The 26,445-nt window shown below is 40.5% G+C and overlaps 4 protein-coding genes across 4 annotated transcripts; all 4 read left to right on the top strand.

Annotated features, from left to right (window-relative positions):
• The first annotated feature begins 645 nt into the window (after positions 1–645).
• On the top strand, positions 646–2,332 carry LOC121399690 (serine/threonine-protein kinase N1-like). The gene is made up of 5 exons (XM_041581223.1): positions 646–1,299; positions 1,504–1,571; positions 1,689–1,767; positions 1,846–1,937; positions 2,152–2,332. The coding sequence occupies exons 1-5, from the start codon at positions 1,192–1,194 to the stop codon at positions 2,330–2,332; spliced, it is 528 nt and encodes a 175-aa protein (XP_041437157.1). The 5' UTR covers positions 646–1,191.
• Positions 2,333–2,337: 5 nt separating this feature from the next.
• Positions 2,338–4,577, top strand: LOC121399689 (serine/threonine-protein kinase N2-like). Its single transcript, XM_041581222.1, has 6 exons — positions 2,338–2,498; positions 2,604–2,680; positions 3,109–3,251; positions 3,484–3,591; positions 3,761–3,841; positions 4,030–4,577. The coding sequence occupies exons 1-6, from the start codon at positions 2,338–2,340 to the stop codon at positions 4,210–4,212; spliced, it is 753 nt and encodes a 250-aa protein (XP_041437156.1). The 3' UTR covers positions 4,213–4,577.
• A 15,254-nt stretch (positions 4,578–19,831) lies between these two features.
• LOC121399823 (aurora kinase B-like) lies at positions 19,832–20,871 on the top strand. The gene is made up of 4 exons (XM_041581634.1): positions 19,832–20,200; positions 20,405–20,472; positions 20,591–20,669; positions 20,748–20,871. The coding sequence occupies exons 1-4, from the start codon at positions 20,093–20,095 to the stop codon at positions 20,841–20,843; spliced, it is 351 nt and encodes a 116-aa protein (XP_041437568.1). The 5' UTR covers positions 19,832–20,092; the 3' UTR covers positions 20,844–20,871.
• Positions 20,870–23,347, top strand: LOC121399822 (serine/threonine-protein kinase N2-like). The gene is made up of 7 exons (XM_041581632.1): positions 20,870–21,221; positions 21,329–21,391; positions 21,497–21,573; positions 22,002–22,144; positions 22,377–22,484; positions 22,654–22,734; positions 22,922–23,347. The coding sequence occupies exons 1-7, from the start codon at positions 21,151–21,153 to the stop codon at positions 23,102–23,104; spliced, it is 726 nt and encodes a 241-aa protein (XP_041437566.1). The 5' UTR covers positions 20,870–21,150; the 3' UTR covers positions 23,105–23,347.
• The last annotated feature ends 3,098 nt before the right edge of the window (positions 23,348–26,445 follow it).

The following is a 26,445-nucleotide window of genomic DNA, read 5'->3' as shown; positions in this document are numbered from 1 at the left end:
ACCAATATCTTTTATTTTACAGGAGAAACGGTCATGGGTTGCACTGCGTGTAAAGGCGAGGTAAGTCTCTGCTCATGTTTCCTTTTGTCTACAGGGTCTACAGTAAAGATGGTGGCAATGGAGGGTGTGGGAGTTGAGGGCAAAGCTAATGGTTGGCCAGGACTAAATCAAACCCCTTCAACCATGGGGCTCTACTTACATATCAGAGGCAGATAATTACACACACATTTTACTGATACCACATATCAACACAATTACTTGTTCCTCTCTTTTTCAATTATCACTCACAAAATACATTTTTTCATAACCAGGATTTTGCTGTATAACAGTAGAATATTAATCACAATCAATATATGAGAAACAATTATTATTAGGTGGTGATGGAGGGTTATTAATTAAAATAACATTGTTCATTTCTACAGAGATCGATTGATTCAATTCATGAAAATGAATATAACTATGTGGAGATAGTGGAGCTCACCGATATTTGTGACTCACCGGTGGAGTATATTGTCACCCTAGAGCTGCCTGACCACCCGGCACAGCCACCTTCATTTGGTAAGTGTGATCATTACTAATAAGCACTTATTATTTTGTCCTTATCATAATTATATTAGTTGTCCAACTATGTAATCATTAGTATTATGACATCTATTGTGTTTTTATTGTTGTAGAATCTCCACTGTCTGCTGGAAATGAAGAGGACCCTGGCTCTTCCCATAACACCGGAGCAGCCATTCCTCTTGCTGAGCCTGAGAGCTCTGATCCAGCAGAGACTGAGACCAGGGATACTGCCAGCCCCACCAATCTCAATTGGCTTTCTTTTGTAAGTACATTGTAAGGGTATATATATATATATATACACATACTTATTTTCTAACTGTATACTTAATGTTCTTTTCTTCATTTTTCATCATGCTTATGCTAATTTCTTAATATGTCTTTTAGGATGCCAAGGTGGAGGTCCCTGGAATGATTAATTCTTCAGAGGCCCTGGTGAGCATTTGCGTTAAAGCAAATGCATATAAACCACCAGTGATGCCAATTTTTTCAGGTAAGTAGGAACATCTTACCGTTTATGAAGTATAGTTCAAATACTGTTCTTACGATAATAATTAACTGTGTATCATCATATTAAGACTATTCTGTTTCATTATTGCAGATTTAGAAGCTCCTAGAATTGATGCTGGCATGTCCAATAACAGCGGATACATAGACCCAATTCAGGAGCAAGGATCTGAGCCAGAGGAGGCCACAAAGGATGATGGGAATTCCACCTCTTCCAGTCATCCTTTAGTAGTAAGTAGATACTACAGATGTGATTATTCAACAGACATTGAAGCTTGTCAGCCTGCTTAAGTTATAAAAAGCTAATGAATATAATTTGGCAAGAACTTACTTTGCTTCAAGGTTCACATTCGCCAATTATTTATTATAAATAATGCAAATATCAAATTGTAATGTTCTTTCTGCATACCACTCATTGTTCTTATTTGCTTTCAGCTTGACATCCCTCAGTTTGGCTCAGATCCATGTGATGAAACACAGGGCATAGAAGGACCATCTAACAGGTATCTGATTTGGAACATATTCTCTTGTATTGACTCAGAATTATAGTTCCTAAGATTAATCTTGTCTGTAAACATGAACAAAACACATTTAAGTTTTTTCTTTCTATTATTTTTCAGCCTTGTTGAGCCCAGATCCCCCACCTCACTTGAAAATTTCAACCTGGGACAAGTGTTGGGAGAAGGTGGATTTGGAAGGGTGAGTGACACATTCCATAATTAGGTTTTAGTTACTACTAATGTATCCAGAGTAATTCAACTTTCCTTCCTCCTCCAGGTGTTCCTGGCCCAGAACAAAAACACCAAACAACTATGTGCCATCAAGGCCTTGGAGAAGGCACAGATTTTGGAAAAGGGCAACTTGAACAGGTGAGTAAAAGGGGAGTTGTTTTGCTCATTTCTGTGAGGTCTTCATACAGTATGTAGGACAATTTTCTCTTTTTACATTTTGAATTTGTCTCACATTCTTTTGAATGATTTGCATTTGGTTATTATCTGCTGTATTGTGCTGTGTCTGACCATAAGGATAAGTGTAATGTTCCCTTGTATGGGTCTCACATGGTGATAATGATTTACCCCACAGTGTCTTCAAAGAGAAGGAGATTCTTCAGAGGATAAGTCATGCCGCACACCCGTTCCTGATAACACTGCACGGAACATTCCAAACGGATTCTCACCTCTTCTACGCGATGGAACATCTACCTGGAGGTGACATGTGTGACTTCCTAAATCATGTAGAACTGCAAGAACCTGATGTGATGTGAGTAAAATGGGAATGGGGGGGGGTGATTCTCAAGGGTGTTCTTTCAGGGTTGGATCACAACAGAATATATCACTACAACCGGATTTTATTTTTTCTCTATTTAGGTTTTACACCGCATGTGTAGTGCTTGGCCTGGAGGCATTACACCAGATCGGCATTGTACATAGGTAAGTATTAATATTAGTAAAACTGTCTTTAGTTACAGAAGATGCTGCTAACACTACTAATATATAAATATACACTTCTTAACTATTTATTTGTTTTAATTGCAGAGATCTAAAGCTTGAGAATTTGCTGCTGGACCAGGAGGGATATCTGAAAATCGTTGATTTCGGCCTCAGCAAAGACAGTAAGTGTTGTTTCTAATTCTGGAGTATACAGGCTTTCCTGATTGTCTTACGTTTTCTACCTCGGCGTATAGCATTTTTATTTGTCCTTATTCTCCAGTTGGAGACTTTCTGGGATTATTGTTCAGGCTGGGATATATGGAAACTGGCTGCCATGGGTAAAGGTGTGTGGGACCCAGTCTCTGCGTATGCACACTGACCAAGGTAAACCGAAAATCTCTCTGTAGGCCTTTCTAGTACAGTCTAATCATATTGTTATCAGGATCATACAATACTATTATAGTATAATATAACAGTGTTTGTTTTTAAAATATAATGTTACCTGAATCTGATGTGAGTGGGTGAGTAGTTTGGAAGCAGCAGTTGAGGAAAGTCTCATATACTCGGGCTCCAGGTCTGCAGTTTACTTACAGTGTTTCTCGTGTTTCAGGATTTGGATACAGCGACCGTACGAACACCATGTGCGGCACAAGAACCTACATGGCCCCAGAGATCTACATGAAAATAGGATACGGCATGGCCGCTGACTGGTGGGCCTTGGGAGTCACTGTATACATTATGCTCATGTATGAGGTAAAGACACTTTCTGTATTATCAACCTACATTTTGGTATTATTTTCATTGTCCTAAGATAATGTGACTAAATATAGTCACATTAGCATCTCAGATCTCAGATTAGCATCTGGCTTCCCTTTATCATATATAAGAAATACTGTATAGCCATTGCTGCTGAACTGAGTGATGGTATCTGTATGACTAAAAAAATTGTTTTACCTGAAATAATAATAATGATTTTCTTTTTCAGTTACCATTCAACGACGAAGATCCAATTGAGCTAATGAAGAGCATCCGTTATGATGAAATCGAGTTGCCAGAAGACCTATCAGAGGATGTCTCTAATTTTATATATCAAGTAAGTTGGCCCTAGAACATCAGTATCACGTGCTTTTAGTGACTTTTTATACTAAGGTCATACACATAAAAATATAGTTATTATTTTCACAACATGACATAAGTGTATTACACAAGCAGCGAGTACTGTAGTAAGGGGGGTGTTAACTTAATCTCTGTTTTTTTTGCAGCTCTTAGAAAAAGATCCAGAATATCGGCTTGGATCTGGCGAGGCTGGTGCTGAAATGATCAAAGAGCACCCCTTCTTCAGAGTAAGTTTCTATTCTCGTAATTGTGATTTACAGGCAGATATGCACAAATGAATATTGATAAATCCTTACTGTTTTATTTAAATTCATCTTTATTTTTTTTGTAAATTCGTAACGCATTATAGTTTCTTGTTCCAGCCATTCTAGTTTTTGGAATGTTTAGTCATTGTGAACTTTCACCTGTTTTTCAGGATATGGACTGGGAACAACTTTTACACCGAAAAATAAGGCCTCCATTTGTGCTAAACCACCAAGGCCATCTGGAGAGCTTGAACGACCCTGAATGCCAAGCTCCAGCACTGACACCACTTGCTGTAAGGATTCCATCAGAGCTGCAGGAGGCATTCAGAGGATTCGATTATACACCTGAATAAACATCAAAACAACAAATAATGGTCGGTATGGACGGGGTAGGTGGAGGGCCAGTCCATATTCTCTTAAGAAGTGCCAGCTGTATAAACCAAGCTCCAGCACTGACACCACTTGCTGGAAGGATTCCATCAGAGCTGCAAGAGCCATTCAGAGATTTGACACCTGAATAAACATCAAATAAGGCGTTGAACTCCACGGCGCAATGTCTTCTGATCCGACGCACTGAGAGGAAACGCAGGCGACCAGTCTGAGGCTCCGAATATAATGTAAGTTTTAGAAAATCACATCTACAAACTACATACAACACAACTGTCGGATGACGATGCAGCGTTCACATCCAACAGTTGTGTCGTTTCGGATGCATGTAGTTTGTAGGTGCGATGTTTCTATAACTTACATTATATTCGGTGCCTCCGAATGGTCGCCTGCGTTTCCTTTCTGCGCGGCTGATTGGAAGACATTGCGCCGTGGAGTTAAAGGAGAAGGAAACCCCCTAGGCGCAAAACCCCTCCCCCTCCCTTGTGTTGCCCCCTCCCTCCTCCCCCCTGGCCTACCTGTTCCCCTGGGCAAATGCCCCTAACTTGTTACTTACCCTTCTGCGCAGGTCCAGTCCACAGAGTTCACAGACGCCATCTTCTTCCACGCGATCTTCTTCCTGCTTTGACCGGCGTTTTGGCAAATGCGCAGTAGGAGCATTTCGCCGGTACGGATCTACTGCGCATGCGCCAAAAGTCACTAAGTTTTCCGATTTCACTTCGTGACTTTTGGCGCATCCGCAGTAGAACCGTACCTGTGAAATGCTCCTACTGCGCATGTGCCGGTCAAAGCAGGAAGAAGATCGCTTGGAAGAAGATGGTGTTGGTGAACTCCGTAGACTGGACCTGTGCAGAAGGGTAAGTAACAAGTTAGGGGCATTTGCTCAGCGGGACAGGTAGGCCAGGGGGGAGGAGGGAGGGGAAGCAACACAGGGGAGGGGGAGGGTTTTTGCGCCCAGGGGGTTTCCTTCTCCTTTAAGGCCTAATGGTCGGTATGGACGGGGTAGGTGGAGGGCCAGTCCATATCCATATGGACAAAAGACCAAGTCATATAAAGTGAACATCAGGTGTCCCATCTCTGACAGAAAAGGCTCATGTTGGAATATTCTCCTTACACAATTATTCCAAAAACATCATCTTTATAACAAAGACACTGGATGCAATTCTCAATAAATCAGCAAAGCCTCAGTTTGAGCCAAACAACCAAGGCCATATGGAGAGCTACAAGAACCTTAAGGATCCCATCAGAGCTGCATGAGGCATTCAGAGGATTTGATTATACACCCGAATGAGATCAGAATCGGATAAGTATCCTTTTTATATGATTTATATCCTTATAAGAAGTAATGTCAGGTGTCCCATCTCAACAAGTTTCTGACTGATAAGGCTACTGTAGGATTATCTTTCTCATATCTTCACATCTGGTTCAGTTAAGGGTTTTCCTGATTCAGGTGCTCCTGGGAATTTTCCAGATAAAGCTTTTGTAAAATGTCTGTCTCTTCCATTTCTCCTTCTTTTATCTCAGAGTGTTGTCCATAGATGTTACATTAATTACATTAGTTACTCCTAAACTTGATATGTCTGGGATTGCTTGCCACCTTGTCCACTATATAGCCACACTGGTGTTAGACCTACCCTGGTTAAGTGTATATAACCCACATATTGGTTAGAGTACCGGTAAGTTATTGGAATGGGGTCCTGGCTGTAAGTCTGCCTTTAGTAAATGCCCTTTACACATTGCTGAAGTTCACGTTATAAGTGTTTCTCTGCAGTAAGACCTGTAGCACATGTGTAGCCGAGGGCCAGGCACAACCTCAAAGAGAACACCTAGACTGCCTGGGGTAGTGAAAAACAGGCAAGTAAGATCTGGCACCAAAGTAACAAAAACAAACAGTCTAATTTCACAGCAACATTCTGCACTACCTTGTATTGCTTTTATTTGCTTCCTGGCTAGGTTGCAGTTGCCCACGTTGGGAGAAGACATTAAAGATGGTTTATATCTATATCCAGCCCAAAAGGAAAAGTGACAAGTAAGTTTAATCCATCCACTGCCAGGTGCGATGTTTCCCTGGTAATGGCTGACAAGGGTATCCCTTTAACTGAGAGTACAGAACACTGAAAGACTCAAACAGTTTAATTCATTTGTAAATTCAATATATAATTCTGTTAAATATATATGTGTTAAAATTATTAAGGTACAGTTAACACAGGGTGATTTGTAATGTGTTTGTGGTACAAGATATGGGCCTTTCCTGGGATGGGCCAGCAAGCCTTACTAATAGATGTGATCTTTTCACACCATTTGCAGCCCCCCCCCCCCGTGATATTAACTGGCTGTATTGAATAGAAAGATTAGTTGCCCAGTGGCGGAACTACCAGGGGAGCAGGGGGTGCTCACGCGCCACTGAAATGCGGGCCAAAAATCACATATGAAAGGGGGCAGGGGGCACCAGGGCCAGCCCCCCTCTAGTTACGTTACTGTAGTTGCCCTTTTGATGTAATTCCTTATATGATTTTGTTTTTCAGATATGAGACAGAGTAGCGACGTTCGATGGAAATCTTATTTCGCGAAGAATACCATGGATCATGTTTCATACATAACTTGCTTGTCATGTTCACTTTATGTATATAATAATACAAATAAAAAATACTGTTTCTCAAGAATATGATTTTTGTATTTATTAAGGATTTTGGGTGGATACATTGGCATCAGTTATTGGCTAATGGGAACTCACAATGGTTCAAAAAGTTCTCAGGATCCCTGTAGTCCCCTCTCCTTTGGCTGGTTGTCTTACATGTGGGGCTTATACAATCTCAAACTGAATGGACCAGTGTTCCAAGGAGCTCAGAATTAGACAGCAAGAAAGAGAGAGAAATTGAATAGTATAGTGTAGTAAATGTTGGGTCTTCTAATCTATTTAGGGGTGGTTAGATGTGTCTTTCAGCACACCCAGCAAAGTTTGGATGTTTTTTGTTTTTGTTTTTTGCTGGAGTTCACCACTTTGCAGAGTGTTGTTTATCCTGGGTTGAACATAAATTATATTTTATTTATAAAGTGCGGCTCCCAATAACAGGGAAACACAGAGGTGTCATTATAGTTGCACACAGTGGGGGTCATTTCTCAACACTGGGCAAATTTGCCCATCGGCAGTAACCCATGGTTACCAATCAAATTGCTGCATTCATTGTTCTACTTGGAGCTGGCTTTTAAAAGCTAATCACTGATTGGTTGCTATAGGTAACTGCCCAAGGGCAAATTTGCCAAGTGTTGATAAATGAGCCACAGTGACACAAGGGGAAGAGGCTCAGATATTACACTGAACAGGTCCGGACTGAGAATTAAAATAGGTCCTCGCATTTCAGGTACACAGAGGCCCAATAAGCCCCCACCAGCACACTAAATACTGATTTTCAATGGCACCTTATAGCAGCCCCTCTGGCATTTGCCAGAACCCACAGATTGCCAGTCCAGGCCTGACACTGAAGCTTGGAGGCCAAGGCAAGTGAAACAAAACAGGTTTGAAGTGTAGGCCACTGCATTTCAGCAATTTGAATATATATAAGTCATGGGGCGACTTCAGAAAAAGAACTGTTGCGTGTTTTTTTTATTTTAGCCGGCGCAGGAACAAGGAAGGCGTTTGGGGAGATTGGTCGCCGCAAGAGGCAACCCCTAAAATTCTGTCAGAAGAGTTCTTATGGATATCAGGGATAGAAGACTCTGAGCTGCCAGTGTAAGCAATAAATCCTGAAGGGAAAGCTAGGCTAGCTAACACTTAATTAGCCATGCTGTCATAATAATTGTCAGAATATATAAATGGGCTTTTTTTAATTTCTCAAAGGTACTTTTAAAAAGGAAATCTTGGGCTAAATCGTGTAGGAAGTGGTTTTCGAAGACAAGTTTTCAGTTTGCCTTGATTTAAACTTTTCCCATATTTACTAAAAGTTAGTAAATTTGCCTGGTGCAGTATACCTTAGCAACCATTAAGTTGTTTGCTTTTAGGGATGTGGGGCCCAAAAGGACCAGGGCCCACTGCATTTTTTCCCGGTGCCCCACAAGCCAGTGTGACTCTGGGACAGTCTACCTCCTCGTGCAACATGATTTCAATAAACAGAGCTTGTGCTGAATATTTCTTTTTTCCTATTATAATCACTTTTTTTTCCAAATAAAAGAATAGTCAGAATGTATGTTCAGTATAAGTTCTAGTTTTGTTGTTGTTATTGATAAACTGTGTACACAGGTATATGCTGCCCCTTTAAAACAATACTATGATCTGTCACTGGTCTGTGATCTAGACATGCACCCAAACTAGTAGTTTTAGCCATTTTTATCAAGTGAAAAAAAAAGTTGGGTTGGATCTGCAAGTTTTATTATTTGCAGAAAAAGTATTTTTATTCCGCAAAGGGGAAGGCATCATTAAAAGCCCCTATTATTAGTAGTGCTGTATGTTACAATGCAAAGCCTTACTGAATAGCAAATAACTAGCCTAAACTCTTTCCTTAGCTTTTCCCCCATTTTTGAAAATAATAGAATTGGTTAGTGTATATTAATACTTTAGCCAGATATTGTGAAGTTTGGTATCCCAAACCGAGAAAGAACCCTAAGGTCCTGGTCACAGCTCACTGTTCAGCCTATAACAGCCGCCTTTCGCTTCGGGGGAGCCCTCCGCTACTCAGATGCCATCAGGTCTTAGTGTGAGAAGTCCAAGGAAAGAGTTCTGGGCAGACAAGGGAACCGTACGTGCAACAGGAATGGAGAGCAAGGAGTGTGGTCGAGAGACAGGCCGGGTCAACACCAAGCAGGCAGCGCAGTATACAATCAGGAGTCAAGAGTGTAGTCAAGGTCGCAAGCTGGGTCAATACACCAATGTCGCAGTATGAAAACAGGATCCAAGAGGATAGTCAATACATGTGCAATGGTCAGGACAGGCAGCAAACTAGACTTGGTCAGGGACAGGCAGGGTCAAGAAATCGCACCCAGAACACAAGAAATCGCACCCAGGAACTATTGAAAATAGACCACATTGGGCAACGAGTTAGCAACCACAGGCCCTCATACACAGCACAGCGTCAAACTTGGAAGCGCCAAAGTACACGCCCCATTAAAGAACTGCGCGCGAAGGAGGAAGACACAATGGGAGTCCCCGCCGCACCACCGTTAGACCACCAGGGATTCTCACAAAACTAAAACCTCTAACAAGAGAAAAGTTCCGGACCAAATATGCCATTCATTAAATGAATGATTATACAGGTCTCCTTGCAGACGTTCCATAGGATAAATTAATTTTAGACTCTTCTATGTTCCTGGGCTGCGTTTCGTTAGGAAGCAACGTCGGAGTCTTGTACTTTAGTGCAACACAATTACCCATGTGTGATAGAAGTGTGACCTGTCTGATTGTGCTTCCAACACATGGGGATGACCAAACTGCTGTGACCCAGTTGATTAGCCTATTGGGTTCTTTCTCAGAAGGGCACTGAATTGCTGACCTGTCAGTTCCGAATTGACCAATAACTAAATAAACTCACCAAGTTGGATCCTCTTGGGACTTGATATTCTATTGGCTAAATGACACGTCAGATGAGCAGGTGGAGAGGGGAACACGTACACATCAAATAACTGATTTAAAACCTGACCAAGCTATAGGAAACATTGTGACATGTTTTTCTGATGTTGTTGAAAGGTGTTTCACTTTATATTAACTTTTAGTATGTTATAGGATGGCTTATTCTAAGCAGCTTTTCAAGTGGCCTTCATTATTTATTTTTTTATTGTTTTTGGATTATTTGCCTTCTTCTTCTGACTCCTTCCAGCTTTCAAATGGGGGTCACTGACCCCATCTAAAAACAAATGCTCTATAAAGCAACATATTTATCATTATTGCTATTTTTTACCTTTCTATTCAGTTCCTCTCTTGTTCTTATTCCCTTTTCTAACTCAATTTAATGCATGGTTGCTAAAAGTTAACTCAAAGGTGAACAACCCTTTTAAGTTTCCGCTATGAATTTGATTTGTGAGAGTTCCCATATAACAAATCCTATTTAACATTGTAACATTGGTTGATTATTTGTTATGTTTATCATTCTCTGATCAGCTCAAACACTTGTATCAGTACTTTCCCCATCTAGAAGTCCAAAAAAACAATGCTTTGCTGGAGGCTGCTGGACCCAGCTATGTGGCTATCAATCTCTGCAAACATGGACTCCTACTCAAGCAGCAGAACTGCCGCCCTCAAGAAGCACCCGATGCACATGGAAGTTACACATTTTGGAGATCTTGGTAAGATACCACTTGGGCTGCAGTTAGGACCTCTATGAGGCTAATATTGTGTTCATACTTATGACTAGTGAAGCTTCTTTTAACAGCTGCTCAGTTCCTGAGTATACTAACTTTCTAAAAACTGAAAGATGATGTTGCACAAAAAGGTGCAAATAAGCCAAAGTTAACTAAAGTAGTAACAGAATAGTGAGAAGTCTGAATCCTGTGTAGGCTCCTGAGTATCCCATTTAGAACAGTTGTGAAGGTTACTTATGTTAAAGGTGCCATTGGCAAGAGCCAGAAGGCAAGTACATGGGTTGTTGTCAGCAGCCAAAGGTCATGTGCACAGGGCAGTTGGTGAGAGCCAGAGAGCGTTGGGCCATTTGCAGAAGTCAGAGGGTTAGTACATTCCGTCATTGTTTAGCCAAAGCCTATTACATAGGGGCATTGAAAAAAGCCAGATCTGGGTTACACAAACCCTTTGAAAAGCAGACGGCAATTGAATGAGGTCTGTCGGCAGCTTGTACTGTGAGACTTTCATATCGCCTATGTGCTAAAGAGTGGATCAGTCTCATTTGGCAACCCCAGCTTCACTTGTTTTGTGACCTCACTAAATAAGTAGGTCTTACTGAACATTCCAAAGTATTATAATCCAGTACTGCTTCAGGAATGAAGGTGCCTGTACCATAGTACCCTAGGTTGGATTTGGTTGTGTTTTGTTAAGAAGAGTGAATGACTTTATTATAATTTTTTTTGTTGATGCTTAGGTTGATCCTGTCTGAAATATGAGGCCCAAGAGACAAAATCCATCCTTTCAAAGACCCTGGAACAGGTGCTACAAGATAATGTGGCTCTCCCATATTTTATATCAGAAAAAGAGAAGAACTGACCCATATAGCTGCACCCTCTCATCGATTGTATCCAAAGACTCTCGGATAATCATTAAATACGATGTAACTGTAGTTTAGTTACATTTTATTTAATGATTATACACGAGCCTTTGGATGCAATGGATGGGAGGGTGCAGCTATATGGGTCAGTTCTTCTCTTTTTCTGATATGTATTCAATTTACTTGACCCTGCACACCATCCTTTATGATTGATGGTTGGTGCTCCCTAATCTCTGATCTCCCATATTTTATCCAGTTTATGGAACTCAGGAGAATGGAACATTTGGAGAAATTCTGTCTGGAAGCTAAAAGTTTTCACTTCACTACATGGTCTAGGATAAGAGCGTTCAGTTTAAACACCATCAAGCACAGCTCACTGGCAGAACCAGTATCACCATCTCTGAAAAGACCAGACTTGTCTCTAGTGTCCTGCAGGCCCAGGATTTCTCTAAAATGCCACATCATACATCTTGGTTGAAAGGACTGGACACTGGAACAGTGCTTCTAACCATTTGGAAACTAAACAGAAGACAGAAGGTCCTCCAAGCAGCCACATTGAACTCTGCCCCAATCAAACGGTGCCGCCAATGAGCAGTCTTCCATGCATACCACGTCTGCAAAGAACACCCCACACATACAGGATTTACAGATATGTCTCAGAAGCTTATGAAGAGTAAGTTCTCTATTTGTCTCTTAAAAAAGTGTTCGGTGAAGAAGTAAGTGCTTCAGGAAAGGCATGTTTGCTGACCACACTAGGTGTAGGTAGTTTAAGCCCCATGAAAGCAGGAATCTAGTTGAAATTGTTTTTCCTACTGACACCTTTTTAAAAAATCATGTCAATTTATTGAAGTCTTTTTTACCTCTATCAGTTCCATTAAAAAGTAAACTGGTTATAGTAGATCAGTAAAGATGAAACATATGTGAAACTTGCCTAATGTTGGGCTATATTTATATATATTTATATCATTGCACAATGCACAACACAGTTTTCGTGCTTGAATGTAAGTAGAGAGTAAGGCTGCCACATCTCCCTCAAAATCAGATTTATATAAAACCCACATGCTTCAAGGTAAGTCAGCAAATCACTTAGCATTGTTCTCAGACTGCCCTGGTTCTTTGTATCTGTATAAAACCAATGAACACATGCCATATGTTTGCCAGGTTGTTACCTCATCTCATTAATGTATTTTTATAATATTTAATATTTATATTGCACCACAAATGACTGGTAATATTTGCCTAGAGACCTGTGCCACTAAATACTGAAAGTTAATTTGATAGACTGTAATAGAATCTTCTACAAGATGCAGCGGTTGGTTATCCTATATATCTGGATAAAAATGTAGGTGAAGCTAGCATGTATGGGACTTAAAGGGGTTGTTCACCTTTGAGTTATCATTTAGTATTATGTAGAGAGTGATATTCTGAGACGATTTGCAATTGGTTTTTATTTGTGTTTCTTGACTTATTTAGCTGGCAGCTCTCCAGATTGCAATGTCAGCCAACTGGTTGCTAGGGTCCAAATTACCCTAGCAACCATGCATTGATTTGAATAAGAGACTGGAATATGAATAGGAGAGGCCTGAATAGAAAGATGAGTAATAAAAAGCAGCAATAACAATTAATTTGTAGCCTTACAGACCATTTGTTTATTAGATGGGGTCAGTGACCCCCATTTGAAAGCTGGAAAGAGTCAGAAAACTTTAAACTGCAAAAAATAAATGATGAAGACCAATTGAAAATTGCTTACAACTGGCCATTTTATAACATACTAAAGATTAATTTAAAGGTGAACCACCCATATAATCCTGATCTAACCAAACTGCCTTTACAGCCTTCTGTCCTTTCCATTTTAGTTTTACAGATTTTCGCTTTTTTAACAATTCATCCGACTAATAACAGCTGTGTGCTCTGTGCATAGTATAATAAAGCAGGCCCAGAAGAACTTCTTCTCTGTACTCTAAATTGCATTGAAAGCGGGATGTTAAAATTGTCATTATTTGTTAATTTCTGCTAATATTTGTGTGTCGTCACTGCAGGTATAGAGCGAGATGCTGTTCACACTTTCACCAAATACATTTCTCCAGATGCTGCTAAACGTTTCCCAATCAGCGAGGAAATCCGAAGTGATATTGTTGGTAAGTGTCCTGTATTGTGAGCACAGAGTTCATATAAAGAAAGTCTTTGAATAACATATTTTATCTGTTGCAGCTAAGATTTGTGGGGAGGACGGCCAAGTGGATCCCAATTGCTTTGTTACAGCACAGTCCATTGTGTTCAGCTTCATGGAACAAGAATATGTTTCCTTTAATTACCTTTTGTTTTTAATTGTGCATAACATAAAGCCAGTGTAACTCATTGCTGTGGGTTGTTTGGCTTATTTGTTAATCATTTTAATGCTCTGAAAGGGGACATATAACATAACATATAATTTAATATACAATTTCTAAGAGTCCACTATTTTTTTTTTAATACCATTAATATCATGAAGGTGCAGGGGCTGGGTAGACTGGCAATACCTTATTTAACTGAGCAGGGAGTGCCACATGCTGCTTCTGTGCTCAGTTCTATGTGTGTGACAGGAGCTATAGGACTATGCAGGGAAGGGTCAGGGGTTGTCTCCTGCTCCAGTAAATTAAGCTTTTCCTGACCTGAATGCAGAGTGAGTTCTACTTGCACATTTATGTCGGCCCATAGGCCATTTGATCGAATCACATTATGTTTTGGTGTTGAGAGTAAACCCCATACACTCCCCATATAACAGATTATATTTTTTCCTGATAGAATTCCATTTTTAAATGCTTATTTGGACCCCCAACACACTGTCCAATAATATAATTTTCTGGGCAATAACCAGATCATATCAGCAGTCCAGATTCTGTATGGCCAGTGTAAGGTGTATTACAGGATTAAAACATTTGTGCTCAGTAACAAGACATCCCCTTCATTATCAGTGTCCTGTGACAACATGCAGTTTTCTACCCACCCTATTTATATAATCAATAGGTTTGTTCCCTGGGCCAGTGCTCCTGTTAGGAAAAAACTGCAGTGGCCCAGGAAAATGTTGAATTGTGGCATCACAGCACCATCTTAGCTTTCCCAGTCATTGCTCTTTTATAGTCACACGTGCAAATCTTTTCTTCTCTAACAAGAGCATCGTCCCTGGAAAGAAACTTTCCATGTTTTCAGTGTGCAGAATCTTCTTCCCATGTTTCAGTGACTGGCAAGACATTTGAAGCCTAATTAGTTATTGGAGTATCAGGTATATCTGTGAATCAGGCAACACATTCCTTTAACTATACTTGTTTGTTCAGTTTTTCAGGTTTTCCAGATAACAAATGTTTCCGTAATTTGGATCTCCATACCTTAAGTCTATTAGAAAATCATTAAATTAACCCAATAGGCTGGTTTTGCTTCCAATAAGGATTGATTATATTTTAGTCAGGATCAAGTACTGGTTTGATACTACAGAGGAAAGGGAAATCATTCTATGCGACATAGCCATTCCATAATTTGGAGCTTTCTGGATAACAGGTTTCCGGATAACAGATCCCATATCTATAGCGTTATTAGTTTACATTGACATACATGGTTACACGGTTTCTCAGATGGAAATGAATCCCACGTAGTATGCCTCTGACTTGCACGTGCATTTACTGCATGCATTTCTCTTCCATCATATTGTTTGTCGCATATTAATTGCAGTTCTGCAGCCTTGTGCTAGAAAATGCATGTCAGAAGCTATGGCTGAAAATAGACAACAGAACATTGGCAGCTGCATCTGCACAAACAGACTGTTACACTGTTCTCCCTATTGCAGAAATCCAGATGAATCTGCTGAATGAAAAGTTGGTGAAGTCGTTGGCCATGCAGAGAATCCAGGAGATCTTTTCTTCTCAAGGGCAACCTGTAGTAAGTGTCGCCTCTCATCCTTTAGCACCTTCACTCACAAACCACTTAGAAGGTAAGTTTTGGATATGGCAACTATTGGAGCACTGGAGCAGTTCTGAGTATTTAGGATCCCCACACATCTGATCATTTGTCGCCTTATTCTGGAAGGCAGCTTTGCCCCACCGAGCTCATGTTAATTGTGAAAACAAATCTGGGCAGTGACCAGCAAAAACATGTCACAAGGCAGAAGAAAATGCATTAACATTGTAACTGTTGGAAGGTGGGACATATAAAATTGCAAAAGCAAATGCATGTTTACTTGCTGAGCATATCAAAGTTTTAGGTAAGAAAAAGTTCTCCATTTCTCTTATTAGTAGGTAACGTACATTAGAACTGCGTCAACTACACGTGTTCTCTTCACCAAACACCAATAACACTTATAGCTCTACTGTTCTAATTTGTTTAAGTTCAAAACTTTGACCCTTACCCTATGCATTCTGAGTGGTATGAGAAGTGCAATGGATAAATGGAGCTTTGGTATAAAGGAGAAGGTAAGATTTAATCAGTGGGGCGGAGGGGGCAGATGTTAGATAACCCCCAGTTCTTATAATCATTTACCTGATAACATGGTGCTTCTGTTGGCAGAAAATTGCACCAGACCACGGTAATTTCAGCAAACAGCAGGGAGTGATCCTCTTCATGCTTCTTTTGCCTCCACACCAAGGTAAAAGCTGAACTGTGAGCAGCAAGCCGGCCTTTCCACTGTACTGTGCATGCATCTCTCAGGGGCCATTGAAGAACAAAGATACAAAGAAGAAGATGACTCAGGGTTACTCGCTAGTGCAGTTTTTGGCTGATAGGAGCAGCAACCTGGAATATCAGGTAAGTGATTATAATCACTGGGGGGTGTCTAACATTTAGCACTCCCCCAGTTATTTAAGCTTTCATTCTCCTTTAGGGCATGGGCACACTGAGCTGTAGGCTCCACTGCTCTCAGCCTGAGAGAAATGGACCCGCTCCATGCCACTGCTCCATTGAATTAAATCTCCCTTGAATTTATTTTTTATTACAGAATTTAATTCAAATGAGTAGTTTCTGGTGGTGCATTGCTGCAGATAATTATTCAATAGACAGGGAAGAATCCAGGACAGTGAATACACTCTCACCAGCGCCTTCGGATGCTAAACTGTAATTAAAGAAGTCATTGGACCTTTATCATTGAGCAGAGCTATGAAAGCAACACTCCGTTACACTGCTGTAGTATTAGTACTGGGAATAAAAGGTAACGAGCGCTCCTCGTTTGTATGATTTTTTTAGGCTTTGTTTCAATTGCAGAAATTGTTTTATGTAATATTATGAAATCCTAGCACTGATGGGAGGACTGATTGTAAAGATAATGTAATCCAGCTGCAGTTGTTGCACCAGTGTATGTATTGTTTGGTTATATACAAAAGGAGGTAGGGAATAGCGGTTTTTGCTACTATGGACCTCTTCCATGATCACCCATTTCTTTAAATGTGTTAAATTGAGAATCTATAAGAATATTAAAAGTGTTGTCTATCCTTTTCATTGGCTCTTGTCCTTACGTGTTGCAGACACCCTGGGCTTCCATAATGGGGGAAAGGTAGGACTCTGGTCATTATTTCCTGTAGGGAGGCCTGGGATTGGCTGGGCAACAGGGAGGGTCCTGGGAATGGCTTTAAAAATACAACTAAAAGCCCCCAGTCACCACCCTCCACTGGAGGAAGCAGGGAGGGGGACATTTGACAGTGATGAATAGGGGTTTTTAGCTTTAAGGGGGTTAGTTCTCCATTAAGGTCACACCTTTTACACTTTTATTAAAACAGCCTTGATATAATGTCTCATATTTTTGCACTGGAATATTGGGGGGTGCATTATACACATCTACCTTTTACAGCTAAATCTGCCTCATAGTTAGAGTTGGAGCATAAGAGTCCCCTCTCATATTAAACTTACCCCAATAATAAGAGTTTTATTGAATAAACAGCAGGACTTTATTTCCACTTCATAGGGTAAAGACAGGTGTAATGACAGCCCTACACATAGAGTTTATTTACACTGACAGCATTATCTTCCTTAGCCTGACTTGTCACTTTCAGATATATGGATCTGTACATGTCCTTGCACAGTACAGGTATGGGATCCCTTATCCAGAAAGCACCGAATTACAGGAAGGTCATCTCCCATAGAGTCTATTTGAACAGTACCTTGTACTTAAAGTAACTGTATAAATATTGGGTTTGGGAGTGGCAAAGCAATACTATTGGATTTATTTATTGATTTATAGTAGACTTAAGTTATTGAGATCCAAATTACAGAAAGATCCCTTCCACTAAAAACCCCAGGTCCCGAGCATTCCACAGAATAGGTTGGACAACAGGTGGAACCCAAATGTAAAGCAATAAATCTTAAACTAATGTCAAAATCTAATATTTGGCCAGTGTTACTATTACACTATATCAATGGTTTACCTTTGGAATCTCCTACCTATAAATACAGGAACATGTGATTTATCTGGGATTCAATGTGATGCCAATTATTATGATTCCTATAGGGATGTATCAGTATCACTATAAAAGCCTTCCTGGCACAAACGTAACTTTTTATAACTAAACCTTTGCCTGACTGCTGCAGCTCTGACACCTGGTTTGGAGGTAACTCTGAGATGAACAGTGTCTTCAACCAATCAGGGGCCTTGTCCCGCCCCTTTCTGCTCCAGCTTAGGGTGATTGGCCGACATCTGTCAGATGTTTAGCATCATTGCTAGAGGTCACAGCCTGTTACCTGCTCTCTCTGTAAGTACATTTATTTTCCAACTAAATATTACAACCTTTTTATGTTTATCATTAATAAATAGGGAGGAATTGCATATCTTATAGCATTATTTATTTAGCAGCAGAAACAGAACACATTTATGCAGGTTGTCTGTGTCACTGATGAGCCAGGTTAGCAGTTAATGGCAGTTGGACAGCAGCTCAATGGATGGAAATAGTAAAACATATCAACACAAATGTGCAGGGATGCATCAGTATCACTTTTATATGATTTGTCTGTGCCCCTGTCACTGTGAAATGGTAGTTGCCAGAATCTGTAGTCATTTAGGGAGGTCCAGCCAACAACCAAGTCAGTTGGGGGGATGCTGTGAGTTTTAGTTCAGTAACAGCTGCAGGGCCATAGATGCTGCTGATACTGTGGACTTTCTCATTCACCTGCACTAAGTCAACCAATTCCCTTTCTGGTCCCCAAGCTTAATAGACATTGGACTGGTCTGTCAAAGTATAAGAGGAGTTCCCTGTGGGCTCCAGCCATGAACAACTCCCATCAGTTGTTTCTTATTTCCCCATATAATTCATAGCATTTAGCAGTATCTGTAGCAAATGTTTGTGAATTTGAGCCCTCCTAGGATGTCCAACCAACACTGGCTAAACACACAGTAGCTTGTGATAGATTTAGCATTTAGAGAAATTAAAAGGGACTCGCTGGTCCTGTCATATCCATGTTCTGTAGCCTTTATGTTGTCTTCACATTAACTGTGAAATTTACCAATATCTTTTATTTTACAGGAGAAACGGTCATGGGTTGCACTGCGTGTAAAGGCAAAGTAAGTCTCTGCTCATGTTTCCTTTTGTCTACAGGGTCTACAGTAAAGATGGTGGCAATGGAGGGTGTGGGAGATGAGGGCAAAGCTAATGGTTGGCCAGGACTAAATCAAACCCCTTCAAACATGGGGCTCTACTTACATATCAGAGGCAGATAATTACACACACATTGTACTGATACCACATATCAACACAATTAGTTGTTCTTCTCTTTTTCAGTAATTGCTCACAAAATACATTTTCTCATAACTTGGATTTTGCTGTATAACAGTAGAATATTAATCACAATCAATATATGAAAAACAAATATCTTAATAGGTGGTGGGGGGTTATTAATTACTATAACTTTGTTCATTTCTACAGAGATCGATTGATTCAATTCATGAAAATGAATATAATTTTGTGGAGATAGTGGAGCTCACCGATATTTGTGACTCACCGGTGGAGTATATTGTCACCCTAGAGCTGCCTGACCACCCGGCACAGCCACCTTCATTTGGTAAGTGTGATCATTACTAATAAGCACTTATTATTTTGTCCTTATCATAACTTATATTATTTGCCCAACTATGTAACCATCAGTATTAGTATTATGACATCTATTGTGTTTTTATTGTTGTAGAATCTCCACTGTCTGCTGGAAATGAAGAGGACCCTGGCTCTTCCCATAACACCGGAGCAGCCATTCCTCTTGCTGAGCCTGAGAGCTCTGATCCAGCAGAGACTGAAACCAGGGATACTGCCAGCCCCACCAATCTCAATTGGCTTTCTTTTGTAAGTACATTGTAAGGGTATATATATATATATATATATATATATATATATATATATATATATATATATATATATATATATATATATATACACATACTTATTTTCTAACTGTATACTTAATGTTCTTTTTTTAATTTTTCATCATGCTAATGCTAATTTCTTAATATGTCTTTTAGGATGCCAAGGTGGAGGTCCCTGGATTGATTAATTCTTCAGAGGCCCTGGTGAGCATTTGCGTTAAAGCAAATGCATATGAACCACCAGTGATGCCAATTTTTTCAGGTAAGTAGGACCATCTTACCGTTTATGAAGTATAGTTCAAATACTGTTCTTACGATAATAATTAACTGTGTATCATCATATTAAGACTATTCTGTTTCATTATTGCAGATTTAGAAGCTCCTAGAATTCATGCTGGCATGTCCAATAACAGCGGATACATAGACCCAATTCAGGAGCAAGGATCTGAGCCAGAGGAGGCCACAAAGGATGATGGGAATTCCACCTCTTCCAGTCATCCTTTAGTAGTAAGTAGATACTACAGATGTGATTCTTCAACAGACATTGAAGCTTGTCAACCTGCTTAAGTTATAAAAAGCTAATGAATATAATTTGGCAAGAACTTACTTTGCTTCAAGGTTCACATTTGCCAATTATTCATTATAAATAATGCAAATATCAAATTGTGATGTTCTTTCTGCATACCACTCACTGTTCTTATTTGCTTTCAGCTTGACATCCCTCAGTTTGGCTCAGATCCATGTGATGAAACACAGGGCATAGAAGGACCATCTAACAGGTATCTGATTTGGAACATATTCTCTTGTATTGACTCAGAATTATAGTTCCTAAGATTAATCTTGTCTGTAAACATGAACAAAACACATTTAATTTTTTTTCTTTCTATTATTTTTCAGCCTTGTTGAGCCCAGATCCCCCACCTCACTTGAAAATTTCAACCTGGGACAAGTGTTGGGAGAAGGTGGATTTGGAAGGGTGAGTGACACATTCCATAATTAGGTTTTAGTTACTACTAATGTATCCAGAGTAATTCAACTTTCCTTCCTCCTCCAGGTGTTCCTGGCCCAGAACAAAAACACCAAACAACTATGTGCCATCAAGGCCTTGGAGAAGGCACAGATTTTGGAAAAGGGCAACTTGAACAGGTGAGTAAAAGGGGAGTTGTTTTGCCCATTTCTGTGAGGACAATGTAGGACAATTTTCTGTTTTTACATTTTGAATTTGTCTCACATTCTTTTGAATGATTTGCATTTGGTTATTATCTGCTGTATTGTGCTGTGTCTGACCATAAGGATAAGTGTAATGTTCCCTTGTATGGGTCTCACATGGTGATAATGATTTACCCCACAGTGTCTTCAAAGAGAAGGAGATTCTACAGAGGATAAGTCATGCCGCACACCCGTTCCTGATAACACTGCACGGAACATTCCAAACGGATTCTCACCTCTTCTACGCGATGGAACATCTACCTGGAGGTGACATGTGTGATTTCCTAAATCATGTAGAACTGCAAGAACCTGATGTGATGTGAGTAAAATGGGAATGGGGGGGGGTGATTCTCAAGGGTGTTCTTTCAGGGTTGGATCACAGCAGAATATATCACTACAACCGGATTTTATTTTTTCTCTATTCAGGTTTTACACCGCATGTGTAGTGCTTGGCCTGGAGGCATTACACCAGATCGGCATTGTACATAGGTAAGTATTAATATCAGTAAAACTGTCTTTAGTTACAGAAGATGCTGCTAACACTACTAATATATAAATATACACTTCTTAACTATTTATTTGATTTAATTGCAGAGATCTAAAGCTTGAGAATTTGCTGCTGGACCAGGAGGGATATCTGAAAATCGTTGATTTCGGCCTCAGCAAAGACAGTAAGTGTTGTTTCTAATTCTGGAGAATACAGGCTTTCCTGATTGTCTTACGTTTTCTACCTCGGCGTATAGCATTTTTATTTGTCCTTATTCTCCAGTTGGAGACTTTCTGGGATTATTGTTCAGGCTGGGATATATGGAAACTGGCTGCCATGGGTAAAGGTGTGTGGGACCCAGTCTCTGCGTATGCACACTGACCAAGGTAAACTGAAAATCTCTCTGTAGGCCTTTCTAGTACAGTCTAATCATATAGTTATCAGGATCATACAATATTATTATAGTATAATATAACAGTGTTTGTTTTTAAAATATAATGTTACCTGAATCTGATGTGAGTGGGTGAGTAGTTTGGAAGCAGCAGTTGAGGAAAGTCTCATATACTCCGGCTCCAGGTCTGCAGTTTTCTTACAGTGTTTCTCGTGTTTCAGGATTTGGATACAGCGACCGTACGAACACCATGTGCGGCACAAGAACCTACATGGCCCCAGAGATCTACATGAAAATAGGATACGGCATGGCCGCTGACTGGTGGGCCTTGGGAGTCACTGTATACATTATGCTCATGTATGAGGTAAAGACACTTTCTGTATTATCAACCTACATTTTGGTATTATTGCCATTGTCCTAAGATAATGTGACTAAATATAGTCACATTAGCATCTCAGATCTCAGATTAGCATCTGGCTTCCCTTTATCATATATAAGAAATACTGTATAGCCATTGCTTCTGAACTGAGTGATGGTATCTGTATGACTATTAAAATTGTTTTACCTGAAATAATAATAATGATTTTCTTTTTCAGTTACCATTCAACGACGAAGATCCAATTGAGCTAATGAAGAGCATCCGTTATGATGAAATCGAGTTGCCAGAAGACCTATCAGAGGATGTCTCTAATTTTATATATCAAGTAAGTTGGCCCTAGAACATCAGTATCACGTGCTTTTAGTGACTTTTTATACTAAGGTCATACACATAATAATATAGTTATTATTTTCACTATATGACATAAGTGTATTACACAAGCAGCGAGTACTTTAGTAAGGGGGGTGTTAACTTAATCTCTGTTTTTTTTGCAGCTCTTAGAAAAAGATCCAGAATATCGGCTTGGATCTGGCGAGGCTGGTGCTGAAATGATCAAAGAGCACCCCTTCTTCAGAGTAAGTTTCTATTCTCGTAATTGTGATTTACAGGCAGAAATGCACAAATGAATATTGATAAATCCTTACTGTTTTATTTAAATTCATCTTTATTCTTTTGTAAATTTGTAACGCATTATAGTTTCTTGTTCCAGCCATTCTAGTTTTTGGAATGTTTAGTCATTGTGAACTTTCACCTGTTTTTCAGGATATGGACTGGGAACAACTTTTAAACCGAAAAATAAGGCCTCCATTTGTGCTAAACCACCAAGGCCATCTGGAGAGCTTGAACGACCCTGAATGCCAAGCTCCAGCACTGACACCACTTGCTGTAAGGATTCCATCAGAGCTGCAAGAGGCATTCAGAGGATTCGATTATACACCTGAATAAACATCAAAACAACAAATAATGGTCGGTATGGACGGGGTAGGTGGAGGGCCAGTCCATATTCTCTTAAGAAGTGCCAGCCGTATAAACCAAGCTCCAGCACTGACACCACTTGCTGGAAGGATTCCATCAGAGCTGCAAAAGCCATTCAGAGATTTGACACCTGAATAAACATCAAATAAGGCGTTGAACTCCACGGCGCAATGTCTTCTGATCCGACGCACTGAGAGGAAAGCAAGCGACCAGTCTGAGACTCCGAATACAATGTAAGTTATAGAAAATCACATCTACAAACTACATACAACACAACTGTCGGATGAAGATGCAGCGTTCACATCCAACAGTTGTGTCGTTTCGGATGCATGTAGTTTGTAGGTGCGATGTTTCTATAACTTACATTATATTAGATGCCTCCGATTGGTCGCCTGCGTTTTCTTTCTGCACGGCTGATTGGAAGACATTGCGCCGTGGAGTTAAAGGAGAAGGAAACCCCCTGGGCGCAAAACCCCTCCCCTGTGTTGCTTCCCCTCCCTCCTCCCCCCTGGCCTACCTGTCCCCCTGGGCAAATGCCCCTAACTTGTTACTTACCCTTCTGCGCAGGTCCAGTCTACGGAGTTCACCAACGCCATCTTCTTCCAAGCGATCTTCTTCCTGCTTTGACCGGCACATGTGCAGTAGGAGCATTTCGCCAGTACGGATCTACTGCGCATGCGCCAAAAGTCACGAAGTTTTCCGATTTCACTTCGTGACTTTTGGCGCATCCGCAGTAGATCCGTACCGGCGAAATGCTCCTACTGCACATGTGCCAGTCAAAGCAGGAAGAAGATCGCTTGGAAGAAGATGGTGTTGGTGCACTCCTTAGACTGGACCTGCGCAGAAGGGTAAGTAACAAGTTAGGGGCATTTGCTCAGCGGGACAGGTAGGCCAGGGGGGAGGAGGGAGGGTAAGCAACACATAGGAGTGGGGGAGGGTTTTTGCGCCCAGGGGGTTTCCTTCTCCTTTAAGGCCTAATGGTCGGTATGGACGGGGTAGGTGGAGGGCCAGTCCATATCCATATGGACAAAAGACCAAGTCATAAAGTGAACATCAGGTGTCCCATCTCTGACAGAAAAGGCTCATGTTGGAATATTCTCCTTACACAATTATTCCAAAAACATCATCTTTATAACAAAGACACTGGATGCATTTCTCAATAAATCAGCAAAGCCTCAGTTTGAGCCAAACAACCAAGGCCATATGGAGAGCTACAAGAACCTTAAGGATCCCATCAGAGCTGCATGAGGCATTCAGAGGATTTGATTATACACCCGAATGGCATCAGAATCGGATAAGTATCCTTTTTATATGATTTATATCCTTATAAGAAGTAATGTCAGGTGTCCCATCTCAACAAGCTTCTGACTGAGAAGGCTACTGTAGGATTATCTTTCTCATATCTTCACATCTGGTTCAGTTAAGGGTTTTCCTGATTCAGGTGCTCCTGGGAATTTTCCAGATACAGCTTTTGTAAAATGTCTGTCTCTTCCATTTCTCCTTCTTTTATCTCAGAGTGCTGTCCATCGATGTTACATTAATTACATTAGTTACTCCTAAACTTGAGATGTCTGGGATTGCTTGCCACCTTGTCCACTATATAGCCACACTGGTGTTAGACCTACCCTGGTTACGTTGATAGAACCCACATATTGTTTAGAGTACCGGTAAGTTATTGAAATTGGGTCCTGGATGTAAGTCTGCCTTTAGTAAATGCCATTTACACATTGCTGAAGTTCACGTTATAAGTGTTTCTCTGTAGTAAGACCTGTAGCACATGTGTAGCCGAGGGCCAGGCCCAACCTCAAAGAGAACACCTAGACTGCCTGGGGTAGTGAAAAACAGGCAAGTAAGATCTGGCACCAAAGTAACAAAAACAAACAGTCTAATTTCACAGCAACATTCTGCACTACCTTGTATTGCTTTTATTTGCTTCCTGGCTAGGTTGCAGTTGCCCACGTTGGGAGATCTAAAGAAGAAGACATTGAAGATGGTTTATATCTATATCCAGCCCAAAAGAAAAGTGACAAGTAAGTTTAATCCATCCACTGCCAGGTGCAATGTTTCACTGATAATGGCTGACAAGGGTATCCCTTTAACTGAGAGTACAGAACACTGAAAGACTCAAACACTTTAATTCATTTGTAAATTCAATATATAATTCTGTTAAATATATATGTGTTACAATTATTAAGGTACAGTTAACACAGGGTGATTTGTAATGTGTTTGTGGTACAAGATATGGGCCTTTCCCGGGATGGGCCAGCAAGCCTTACTAATAGATGTGATCTTTTCACACCATTTTCAGCCCCCCCTCCCTGTGCTATTAACTTGCAGGGGGTGCAAGCGGGCCAGGGCCCGCACCCCCCTCAGGGCCCCCCACCAGCTCACGCGCCGCTGAAATGCGGGCCTAAAATCACGAACGGAAGTGGGCGGGGGCGTGGCTGCGCGTCCCGCACCAGGGCCCGCCCCCCTCTAGTTACGTTACTGTAGTTGCCCTTTTAATGTAATTCCTTATGTGATTTTGTTTTTCAGATATGAGACAGAGTAGCGACGGTCGATGGAAATCTTATTTCGCGAAGAATACCATGGATCATGTTTCATACATAACTTGCTTGTCATGTTCACTTTATGTATATAATAATACAAATAAAAAATACTGTTTCTCAAGAATATGATTTGTGTATTTATTAAGGATTTTGGGTGGATACATTGGCATCAGTTATTGGCTAATGGGAACTCACAATGGTTTAAAAAGTTCTCAGGATCCCTGTAGTCCCCTCTCCTTTGGCTGGTTGTCTTACATGTGGGGCTTATACAATCTCAAACTGAATGGACCAGTGTTCCAAGGAGCTCAGAATTAGACAGCAAGAAAGAGAGAGAAATTGAATAGTATAGTGTAGTAAATGTTGGGTCTTCTAATCTATTTAGGGGTGGTTAGATGTGTCTTTCAGCACACCCAGCAAAGTTTGGATGTTTTTTTTTTTTTTGCTGGAGTTCACCACTTTGCAGAGTGTTGTTTATCCTGGGTTGATCATAAATTATATTTTATTTATAAAGTGCGGCTCCCAATAACAGGGAAACACAGAGGTGTCATTATAGTTGCACACAGTGGGGGTCATTTATCAACACTGGGCAAATTTGCCCATGGGCAGTAACCCATGGCTACCAATCAAATTGCTGCATCCATTGTTCTACTTGGAGCTGGCTTTAAAAAGCTAATCACTGATTGGTTGCTATAGGTAACTGCCCAGTGTTGATAAATGAGCCCCAGTGACACTAGGGGAAGAGGCTCAGATATTACACTGAAC

This window comes from Xenopus laevis, chromosome 2L (assembly GCF_017654675.1).
Source record: "Xenopus laevis strain J_2021 chromosome 2L, Xenopus_laevis_v10.1, whole genome shotgun sequence".
Lineage (NCBI taxonomy): Eukaryota > Metazoa > Chordata > Amphibia > Anura > Pipidae > Xenopus > Xenopus laevis.
The sequence above is the reverse complement of the archived record's forward strand: the minus strand, read 5'-3'. Positions and strand labels throughout refer to the sequence as shown.

Excerpts from the sequence above, each read along its gene's own strand:
- LOC121399690 (XM_041581223.1), top strand. The coding sequence starts at position 1,192 with ATGTCCAATAACAGCGGATACATAGACCCAATTCAGGAGCAAGGATCT. Across the intron at positions 1,300-1,503 it reads CTTCCAGTCATCCTTTAGTA|CTTGACATCCCTCAGTTTGG; the intron begins GTAAGTAGATAC and ends ATTTGCTTTCAG. Across the intron at positions 1,572-1,688 it reads ATAGAAGGACCATCTAACAG|CCTTGTTGAGCCCAGATCCC; the intron begins GTATCTGATTTG and ends ATTATTTTTCAG.
- LOC121399689 (XM_041581222.1), top strand. The coding sequence starts at position 2,338 with ATGGGAATGGGGGGGGGTGATTCTCAAGGGTGTTCTTTCAGGGTTGGA. Across the intron at positions 3,592-3,760 it reads TCTCTAATTTTATATATCAA|CTCTTAGAAAAAGATCCAGA; the intron begins GTAAGTTGGCCC and ends TTTTTTTTGCAG. Across the intron at positions 3,842-4,029 it reads AAGAGCACCCCTTCTTCAGA|GATATGGACTGGGAACAACT; the intron begins GTAAGTTTCTAT and ends CCTGTTTTTCAG.
- LOC121399823 (XM_041581634.1), top strand. The coding sequence starts at position 20,093 with ATGTCCAATAACAGCGGATACATAGACCCAATTCAGGAGCAAGGATCT. Across the intron at positions 20,201-20,404 it reads CTTCCAGTCATCCTTTAGTA|CTTGACATCCCTCAGTTTGG; the intron begins GTAAGTAGATAC and ends ATTTGCTTTCAG. Across the intron at positions 20,670-20,747 it reads GAGAAGGTGGATTTGGAAGG|GTGTTCCTGGCCCAGAACAA; the intron begins GTGAGTGACACA and ends TTCCTCCTCCAG.
- LOC121399822 (XM_041581632.1), top strand. The coding sequence starts at position 21,151 with ATGGAACATCTACCTGGAGGTGACATGTGTGATTTCCTAAATCATGTA. Across the intron at positions 22,145-22,376 it reads ACATTATGCTCATGTATGAG|TTACCATTCAACGACGAAGA; the intron begins GTAAAGACACTT and ends TTTCTTTTTCAG. Across the intron at positions 22,735-22,921 it reads AAGAGCACCCCTTCTTCAGA|GATATGGACTGGGAACAACT; the intron begins GTAAGTTTCTAT and ends CCTGTTTTTCAG.